This window comes from Malaya genurostris, chromosome 3 (assembly GCF_030247185.1).
Source record: "Malaya genurostris strain Urasoe2022 chromosome 3, Malgen_1.1, whole genome shotgun sequence".
In the NCBI taxonomy this organism is placed as follows: Eukaryota; Metazoa; Arthropoda; class Insecta; order Diptera; family Culicidae; genus Malaya; species Malaya genurostris.
Window position 1 is genome coordinate 89372226 of NC_080572.1, and position 11209 is coordinate 89383434.

Here is an 11209-nt window from a genome sequence, read left to right on the forward strand (position 1 = left end):
AATATATAAAACAAGCACACCGTTTTTTTAAACATGATATTTGTTTTTTTTTTTTGTCGTGAATTCGTCTTTCTTTATGGTTGCAAATGTTATGATTTTAAAGAGTCTAGCGCTAATTATTTTGACAGTAACTTTTTGTTCGAACACTAATATAAGTACAAATGCTACTTAGACAAAATGAGTAGTGAAAATCATAAGGCAAATCTTATGATGCATAAAAAATCATTAAGATCACAATTTCAAAAGATTAATATGAAAAATATACCTGCATTATAATGTTTATCACCCTCATTCTTGTTTACGGCCGTATGCGATACGTTCGAAAGTATATGAAATTCGTATTCCCGTTTACGTTCCGATCAATCACACTTTTAAACATCGTACACGCATAACAACAATGCCCAGCCAACTTTTAACTATCAGTACTGGTACAGATCTTTTTTTGCCTTGGTATTACATTCCTGTAGTGGAATTTGACCATCTGTTTCAACAGACTTCGCAGCCGATTCAGAGGATCCATAACCTTTGCATGGCTAGTGCTATGATTCTACAGATCTTAGTTGTAATTAAAAAATTTTGATATCATTTGTTATTTGACCTGTTTTTTTCACTGATTTGTATCACCATACTTGCTTACGTCTGTATCGACTATTCGACTTAAACTTCGTACAAAGTAAAAAAACTTTTCAAATAGCAGTCCGATCAGTAGTATCTGTGAAAAATATGTTGCAATTTTGTCATGTTTTCAATAGTCTACATATTTATTACATTGATAAAACCATGCATTTAATATAAAATAAAGCATGTTTGCCCATGGCGTATTTTACATAAAGTACCTAATAGATGTAAAGTTTGATGCGTAAAAACTTGGAACCACCTTTGGATTCGAAAATAAATTTGTTAGAAATCGGTTAAACTTTTTTTAATGTGTTCGAACGGTTGATTCACAACATTAAACTGACGAATCGAAACCACGGCATTTCCTCTATTCATCCGTAAACGAGAATGCGACTTTTCGTTCGTACGAATGATGTTCGAATACACGTATCGTTTAAAGTTAAACTGGCCTACATTCTAGCGTTTCGCATATGATTAATCACAAGAATTATACTGATTCCATCAAGGCTTAGCATTTATTTGAAGAAGTTTACTGATATTTGAATATTTTGTGGCAAGCGAGTCACGTTCGAATTCATTCGAGTGAAAACAAGAATGGCTTTTTCGTATTCATTCCAAAGCACCCGTTCGTCGTATTGCCGATACGGACGTAAACAAGAATGAGGGTGTATGACTCTGCAATATGTATCTCATCTATCACTATTAAAGTTTTCATAAAAACAATTTATGAATTCCACAGTATATGGGATAAGTTATGTTTGTCATAGAAATTTCTCACAATGTTCCAAAAACAATTCGAATGAATTTCATAATACTTTTTATTGAAATTCCAATTTTCGTGACTTCGTAAGGCGGTCTTATGATTCACATACGATATTCTCTTTTTTATTCAATAATGTAATAACGCATAAGGCACACAGCTTAAGATTTAAGATGCCAAGGATATTTCCTAATCCTAATTTACTACTAACTTAAAACTAGAATAGTATCATTAGATAATGTCGTATCGGGGTCGTGGATTGTCGAAAATCCAGCTTTCAGCTGGCGATCAGCAGTGGCCGGTCAATTGAATATAGCATGAGTGTCTTCCAGATGGCGTTGGTAAATATCTATTTTGGACGCATCCTTCGGTCTGTGTGGCTCCACGAGAAACACCCCCAAGCTACGAAGACCCGGCGGGTTAAGAACATTTAATCCAAAATGTTGGCAGTTTCTCGAGATTTTTGTTGCATTTGACATGTCGTTCCTTCCAAACGAACAGCTGTCGGCACTCTACTTCCAGGAACTCAAATATCGACAATAAAAATATCGATATCATGCAATACCATCACTTTTCATGATATCGATCCTAAAAAACGATGCTTTGGCTTAAGCAACGTTGCCAGGTATACCGATTTCTCGGTATTTATACAGATATTTAACCTCTATACCGCAATACAGATATGTACTCCGAAAATACCGATACTTCACGGATCGTACAGATAAATACCGATTTTCGGTTTCAGCTTGGATAGACATAAGAAAAGATGGCTGTGGGACCTTGGTTTTTTGCTCACCAAAATGAGCTTTGATGAAATTTTCCTGGTACTTATGTTACGGGATTCTGATACCAATATGGTACAGATGGATTTTAGCGCCAAATACAGATTTGTTGAAAAAATTACCTGGCAACGCTGGGCTCAAGTAAAAACTATCGCTGTATCGATATTTATCCCTGCACCGATAAAAATTTGCTCGATCGATTCATATGTAAACATCACTTCAATTTAGACTGTGAACCATTTCACGGTTAATTTTAACTTTAGGTTGAAATCTGACACTGGAGCGGTTAATTTAATGTTGTCAAAAATAACCCTGCTGGAGAGCATGGTTATTTTTGACAAATCGATGATTATTTTTCGACAATGAAAAAAATCTTGCAATGAAAATTCTAATATTATTTCTGTAGTTAAAATTATTTCCAGTGGAAACCCAAATCACTTTCCGTCCATCAAATTTTGAAATTGGCCGCAGTTCTAGTTAAATTTAACTACTCGACATAAAATAACCGATCTAGTGTCAGGTTTGAACCAAAAGTTAAAATTAACCGCGAAATGGTTCACAGCCTTAATATCCTTTTCATTTCAATACATAACCAACACGATTTGTTTCAAGATTTCATGTGCAAATTCACTAAGATGCGAGATTAGATTATTTTTTCAGTGTTTTGCACATACATTTGTGCTGTACTCATTTTCACTAGACAATGAAGTGTTTAACACATGCAGTTCGATTCAATAGCAAAACACATCACATCCAAAGGAAAAACACATCAAAGCTAAGTGAAAAATGATCTAATCTCGCATCTTAGTGAATTTGCACATAGAATCTTGAAACAAATCGCTTTGGTTATATATTGAACCGAAAAGTATATTAAATTGAAGTGGTGTTTACATATGAATCGATCGTGCAAATTTTTATCAGTGTACCAGACATGAATATTGTTGTTGTTTTGGTTGTTTAAGTTTTGAAAAATGGATGTTTTTACAAGTTTAATTGAAAATAAAACATCTGCACAAAAGACGTTGAAAGTTCGTAAAATATACATCAACGAAGATCCAAATGTGGTAAGTGCATGAAATTTTGTATATAACAAGATGAACTATTCAAGTTTTTATTTTAGGAGAAAAGTGAAACATGTCCGAAGTGCTTATCTCAGAATCGACAGAGTAGCGTCCGCTATATGTTTATCAATATGAAAGAGGCGATTTTCAAATGTGAAGCGGTCAACTGTATGTTCCCGTTTCGAAATTTCAAGTATAAGAATTACATTGAACAATCGGTTTATTACTACCAATCGGATGCGGACGAAAAATTGCCGGATCTTACTAGTTTCGATTCACCAGTGAATTCTACGAGTGACAAATCCGCGCAACTATGTAAAGCTTTTGACATGCATTTTATATCACCAGATCGAAACCATTCCTCTACCAGCTCACCTGCGAAAAATTTGGATTCAAGCGATTTAAACATCTTCGACAGTCCGTCGTTAAGCTACAGTAAACTTGCTGAAGGATTCGATACTGGATTTATAGATGACATACTAAGCGATCTGGGTGAATCGTCCGCATCAGAAAAGACTCCCATATTAGTCAATCCATTACGACCATCTGCAGAAGAACAAGTAACATCCAAATCAAATCGCCAACTTAAGCGGTGTTTACAGATGTTCCAGGAAAACAGAATTAGTGATTGTAAGACTGATGGAATTTTTAAAATACCCGCACTCCCAAATCCAGATGGGCCTGTTTCACCGTTGAAGTTAAAATTCAAGAAATCATCACCTCATAAACGAAACAGTTTTGTTCGTCGTTCCAATCTTTCCAAATTAACGAGTGAAAAAATTCTTAAGAAAAACCACATGAAGCCTCTGCAATTCCTAGAGTCACTAAATAACATACGGCAACCGGAGGATACCCGAAAGATATCTAAAGAATCTTCACTCATGCCAGGCATTCAAAGTTTGGGTAATCAGAAAGTAGCTCGTATGCTCGATTTTATAGAAAGAAGCATGAAAAACCGAACACCAACGTCAGAAACAATCACCACCCAACACAATTATATAACACCAAAATTAGCAGTTACTGTTCAGAATCCACCTGTCCGAAAGCGCAAAGACTCAAAAAAACTTTCGCTTTCTGAAACGGTTCTTCAGGATACACGATTTGTGTATGGTTCCAACGACGAATCATTCAAATCATCCACATCTAACGAAGCATCAAAAGATGAAAAGCCTCAACAAAACGCACAGTTGGAAAGCGAAGAGCCGTCGTTACCCTCATTCGAAGAGCTTGTTCATTTTGTTCATCCAGATAAGCTACCATTTGCAAAAATCGATAGCTATGCTTCGGCAGTAACTGGGGTTCGATCGGTGTGTTGTTCTCCGACGCGCATTGAACAGTGGGAGACGACGCCACCCCGACGGATACACAGTATGGAGTCGCTCAGTAACTTACTGGAATAAAATGCGCAAATTATGCGTGCAAAATATTAAACATGGTGTCTGCATTAAAGAAATCACTACATAGGATTTCGAATGATTTTCTTCGAAAAGTAGGGCGTCTTGTCTTAGAGCATCCTAAAATTTTATAGCAACCTTTGAAACGATATTACTTTTCTTTTTAGCCTAAGTTTGTGGAAATTGGTAAAACTATTCCGGGGAAATTCCGTTTCTTTTAGCTATCAACTAACAAGACCTCCATATTTCGTAGTTTTAACGTTCTTTAAATCGTCACCTTAAACGACGGTTTGAAATTGTCAACATTCTTCAATTCCGGGACCGGAAGTTCGATGTTGATAAAAAAAAGTTGTTGATTGATAGCAATCTATGGAATTTGAAGATCTTCTATTTGAATTCAAGTTGCTGTAAATTGGTGTTCCGTTTCCGAAAGAGTTTCACTATTTCTGGTACTTCCGAAACTGTTGCCGAAATACTTCTGCGTATTTCATACCTTCATTTAGGTTTCAAATTTTTAAGTCTTATAATTTTAGAATCGGATGTCAGATCCGTCTTTAATTCCAGTGTAATCTTGGTTTGAATATAAGTTTGTATAAAAGGTTCTATCTATCCCTGAGAAATCGAAGTGTGATCGACTTTTAGGAGTCGGAATGAGTTTGTTTGGTCATCAAATAAGAATATCTGTCATCTATCAGCTTTTGCTTGAAAGTTCTGAAGAATCCTGTTAAAAGAAGAGCTAATCGAGTGCGTGCTATTGGCCATCTAACGACAGTTCAACAAGTAGATAGCGCTGTAATTCAAACGATGATGTTTTCGAATTAAGCTGTCAAAATACATAGAAATGTTTATTCACCAGTGAATTTTCATTTTTTTGCGGTTGAAATTCGAATGATCAAAGAATATCATTTTAGAATAGGGGAAAAAACATTGACTTTTTAAAATTAGAATTTCAATAAATTTATTTAAACATTTCGCTTAAGAATAGATCTAATATTTTCGCAATCGGAGTGGCCAACAAATTGATAATGTTGATTTTTCTTGCTGCCTCTGTACTGAAATAATAGGTCTGGTCGTTGATTCCACACAGTAGTTGTTTAAACCTTTAATTTTGATTACGAAAATTGATTACATAACCTCGATTTTCATAACTATCAAAATATAGTTCAGTATTAAAGAAGTTGAAGGTTTACTTTGCACGCAAACGTTTTACGAATGCGAAAGTTTTACCCATTCCAAAAGATTATTTAAGAAAATATTGCATTGTTTGTAATTATTGATACTCGATTCCTATATTGCTCTTTGTGATAATTGGCTAAGATCATCGTTTTCTTGATTCATAAAGTAACACATAGAAGGCTCTGAGTTATTTTGAGTTTTGTGTTTGAAGCCAATGAAAATTTTCGGATTTATTTCTCTGGGTCATGGTGTAATACATATGGGTAGACAAAGTGTAAATCAATATGGTGAACCGGAAGGTTTTGCTTTTAGATGTACATATTACTCTAACAAATCCGTTCCATGGTCCCTTGTAAAAACACTTTTGAAATAAAAATTTTATCATCCTGTAACTCCGGAGCCGGATCCAACTTTTGCAACGGTATTTTCTATTAAGTCCTAAGAATTTTCTTTTGAAATTAGGTTTACAATAATCGGTCCAACGATTTTCTATGGAACCAATAAGGTAACAGAGGTATTATGGCCACTTCATCTTTTGGCCCACCTAACAAACTTTATGGATTTAATCGCTGTTAGTTAACCCATGTTGAATCAATTTGAAACTAATCGCATTAAATTACCTATTGCGGAAAGGTTTTTCAAAGATATTGCAACCTTTAGTGGATATTTTTACAAAGTGGACCAAAATAAAAACAATCCTAAAGTGGCCAAATACCTCTGTTACCCTATATAATTATAAATAAATTCATTGTAATGCAAAGCCTTGGTATTACATTTCTGTAGTGGAATTTGACCTTCTGTTTCAACAGACTTCGCAGCCGATTCAGAGTGTACAGAACCATTGGCTGGTGCTACGATTCTAGTGAAACGACGAATCCTTCCAGGTCGGGGCTCGAACATACGACAACTGGTTTGTAAGACCAGTGCCCTACTCATTGAACCACTAACCCGGAAAAATAAATTCATTGAAATCGATCTTATTTGAAAAATATTGCATACAAAAACAAACTGTTTCGAATAATATATGACACTCGACCCTTCGAACATTGGTTCAAAATTCTGTTCAACAGTGATTGTATAGCAAAACATACACCCCTATTAGCGGCTGTTACACGATCATTAAAAGTGTCATTACTAAAAGTAATGGCACTTTTAATGATCGTGTAAGGTCTACGAGTTCAGTAATGACACGAGTAATGATGGAATTCCGGATTTTCCATCATTACCAACATTATTTCTTCTTCTTATTTTTTTTTGTGGAAGTGATGAACATCTTCAAAACTATACGCGAAAAAATGACAAAGTGTAGATTTATATTGTTAATATTTCATTAAACTTAACGTTTCAATGGCAAATCAAATTTATTTTCAGCTAAACGAAAATAAAAATATTGCTATTGCTATTACTGGAGTAGTTACAAATACTCATCATTAATAATGAACGTGTAATGCTGAAAAGTAATGATGTACAGTAATGCAGTAATGACGAGCGTTTGAGCAGAAGTGTCATTACTTATTAATGACACTTTTAATGATCGTGTAAGGGCCGCTATTGGTAACATCCATTTTTGCGAGCATGACGCCCTCAGGCGAGTCCGCATCGAATCTCATACATAGAAGTAGGGGAGAGAAATGTGAAATTCGTGCGCGCCAAAATAGCAGCACTGCGCACCTATACAATTGACATGATATGCAGTGCTGAAAAAATTCGTTATCACAATGGTGACTCGAGCTTACATTGAGACAACACATATATCATCGTCCACCCAACGACGATTGTCGCTAATTGAATCATAACAAGTATCATGACTGCCGAACCCTTTCAGTATCATTGGAAATTGATTTCATGAAAATGTAAACAAAAGTTATCCCCCTATCACCCGGCGATGAGCCAGTGATAGACGACAATATTTGTCTCATTCGACATTCAGTTGAGCATCAACGGTATCATATTCATTCCTGAGAATCATCGTCAACCGGGTCGATTGGGCCCTTCCAATCATACGCAGTTCCCAGCGCCCTGGAGAATAAGTCTTTGTTTAATTTAATAAGTAAAATGTTTTCCAACGTATCTTTCCCAAGGCCAGTGCGTTGATTAGAGAGAACCAAGCCAAGGGCACTGAAAGACCGTTCAACAGAGACTTGGTTCGATGGTGTGGATAGTACAACCATTGCTACTGCATATATCTCTGGGTGCGTAGTCTTACGGCGCAACCAATGGTCCCACACGTTGTAGTTATGTTTTTGGCGTGGCTCTAGGTCCAAAGACTTAACTTGTTGAAGAAACCCGGTCTCGCAACCAAGATTCACGGATTCACCAAACATTTGCGTAAGATACTGATCAAAATCATCGGTAGACTCTGACGATTCTCTACTTGTACTAGCCGGTGTTTTACCCAGTTGGCAGATACGTTCCCATGTATCGACTATGTATTGCTGAATTTTATCTTTTTCCTCAGCCGTGAATATTTTAGAACCTCGATAGTTGAACCTTGGATCCAGGTATAATGCCATCTGAACCGCCTTCAATTGGCGCAAAACGTTCAATCTATTGTTCAACGACCGAAGTAAATGGGGACTGAAAGAGTTTTCGCGAACTTTCTGTACCTCACTCGTTGCCATCAGCCATGCCATATAGAAGTCAGATAACGACACGTGCTTCTCTTGCATTTGCTTTGTGCAGATGTACAACGGCTTAAACGTATCATAGTAATGCTCAATGAACGACCATTGATTGGAAAGGTCTAGTTCGGGAAAATTATCGGCCAACTGGTTAAAAAACCTTTTTTGGTGTACGAACGATTCCATCATTTTGAATATACCACCCCATCGTGTCCTACTCCAGACGGGTGGGTATGAAGCATCGTAGCTTTCAAACTCTGACCGGTACTTCACCAGCTTACATTTTCTAGCAACAGCAGTGATGGCTCGGATAGACTCATCGGATTTATCAACAACATCCAGTATTGCAAGCTGTAAGGTATGCACGGCACATCTCACAAGAGTAATCCTTTCGGACAGTTCATTGGCCAGTTCAGCAGTAACGTTTCGTTCACACTGTTGATCATCCTCTATCACATCCGACTCATCCAGCTCATCTATGTTCGTACCATCAGCCTGCTGCTCTGTAGGCATTACGTACGTATCATTGTTTAATTTTCTAACCGTTGCCACCATATTAGCCCCATTGTCGCATGTCACGGAAAATATGTTCTCAAGAGATAGCCCATAGTCGGCCAAAGTATCCATAACTTTTGATTTCAAGAACACCGCTGTTTGACTTTCTTTGATTTCGATCATACCAAGGGTACGAATGACCACCTGCTCGTCTAGGGCATACTGTACATTGATGCCTAAGATATGGCGATTGTGTCGGGCAGCAGAATCTATTTTCAAGCAGACGAGCTTGCCTTTCATCTCATCTATCAACATTTCTTTTAGACGACAGGCAGTCTTCGAGAGATGACATTTCATTGTGACACGGTTCAAAGTGCACCCAAGAGTCGTTGTAATCGGTTTCAGTAAGTCTTTGAAGCCTTCCTACTCGAAGCAGGAAATAGGAAGATGATGGAAGGTCGTCAGCTTAACTGCTGACGCAATTAGTAACTGCCGGTCAATAGCTATTTAACGCTTAGGAATTACTCTTTCCTTCTTCTCCATTGGATAGGCAATTGTAAGGAGATTGTTTGCACATGCACGTTCCGTATGTACGGTACGAAAGTGACGGATGAAGTTGCCAGGGGCAAATCTACTCTGGACGTATGGACATCCTGACGCGGGATCGATGTTGCAGATAGCTTTATCGCCCTGTCTTACTACCAATAACGACGCAATGTCCGTCAGTGACCGCTGCAGCTTATTGCGGTCTGCTCTTGTTGTGGGTGCCATCGTATAAACACCACACAAAATTTAGTCGTTAATGGTTTAACTCTAAATACGCTCCTCTATCTAAACACACACACTTGATAAATACTTCTTTGATCAATATTGAATTCGCACTATATCACTATAACCTTGTCTGAACCGGATTCGTTCGGAATACGATACGAAACCTGACAGACTCTCCCTCCTACGCCTCCGACAAGTGCCGGAAGCAACGGTGGTATCTCATTGTTGCCCGGGAGATAATATTTTACCCGAGCTCCCACCTATCTGGCAGTGGGCCACGGTAGTGCACCACTTCACCAGCGCTCATATAGCTATTCGCCTCTCTGTTCGTACCTGTCCCTCCAAACCGTAGTTAGCAATTCCAACAACCTACATATTTTCAGTTAGCTTTTCCAACAACCTATCCGATTTTTTTTTCTTAGCTAAGTCCAACACTTTTTTAGTTATTCCAACAACCGATTTAGTTCAGTCAACACCCGCATTTTTTTCCAAAACCCAGCTGTTTCACATATGGTAGTGCCGTCCCCGCTCTGTCGAATGCAATTGACGTGAGCGTAGTACGCGGGATAGGTGATAAGTTACGAACGTAGGCGCAATGCCTATCCGTGCGGGATATGTGCCAGTTCGTACATGGGTAACATGCTGGAAGGCCGCAGCATGAGAGGCATACGCTTAGTAAACCGGGTTGACCGGTTGCAACTTGGTCACATTTGTATGGAACAAAAAATTTGTGCGCAGATTTTCCAAAACGGACATCACGTCGTGAAAGTACGTCGCAAAACTACCAGAACGCACCATATGTCGTTACGTTCGTTTACCAAAGTAAGCCGTAACAACGATTTTAAATAATGCCTCTCGGTACGAACCATCACCATGGACACGTATATGGGCGGTCCGCTGTCTATGCCGCATCGATAGGCGTTAACGGTTAACACTGTATACATAACTACGGACGCGTATACGGGAGCGGTTCGCTGCATGTGCATCGCTGTTAGGCGTTAGCCATAGATACGTTTTCAACCAATCACCAATCTTAAACCACTAGTGCACTTAACAATTGTTACGACATGTACGACCCAGAACTTTATATCACTGGGTCGATGTGATCAACAGATGGAAACTTGGTCAAGTAACCCGGTTGCAAAAACTGGTATTAGTAATAATTAGTTTTACTGTCAGTAAAACTTTTCGCACTATATCACTATACCATATAGTGGTATAGTGCGACATTCTATGTCTCTTGCCAACTGATTCTACTCTGGTAATCGGTCCCGTGGATAGTACATGACCTAGTGGAGGTATCGTACTAGGACTGTATAGCACGTCTCGAACGACTTGATCGTTCGATGACGTGCTTATTTTTTTTAAGTTTTTTTCAAGTTTTTATTTACCATATATTTACATTGCCAACTGATTCTACTCTGGTAATCGGTCCCGTGGATAGTACATGACCTAGTGGAGGTATCGTACTAGGACTGTATAGCACGTCTCGAACAACTTGATCGTTCGATGACGTGCTTATTTTTTTTAA

General features: G+C 37.9%; 1 protein-coding gene across 1 annotated transcript; it reads left to right on the forward strand.

Moving 5' to 3' along the window:
• The first annotated feature begins 2868 nt into the window (after positions 1-2868).
• LOC131438129 (uncharacterized) lies at positions 2869-4652 on the forward strand. Its single transcript, XM_058607947.1, has 2 exons — positions 2869-3224; positions 3281-4652. Exons 1-2 carry the CDS (start codon positions 3132-3134, stop codon positions 4619-4621), a joined length of 1434 nt encoding a protein of 477 aa, XP_058463930.1. The 5' UTR covers positions 2869-3131; the 3' UTR covers positions 4622-4652.
• The last annotated feature ends 6557 nt before the right edge of the window (positions 4653-11209 follow it).

Excerpts from the sequence above, each read along its gene's own strand:
- LOC131438129 (XM_058607947.1), top strand. The coding sequence starts at position 3,132 with ATGGATGTTTTTACAAGTTTAATTGAAAATAAAACATCTGCACAAAAG. Across the intron at positions 3,225-3,280 it reads TCAACGAAGATCCAAATGTG|GAGAAAAGTGAAACATGTCC; the intron begins GTAAGTGCATGA and ends TTTTTATTTTAG.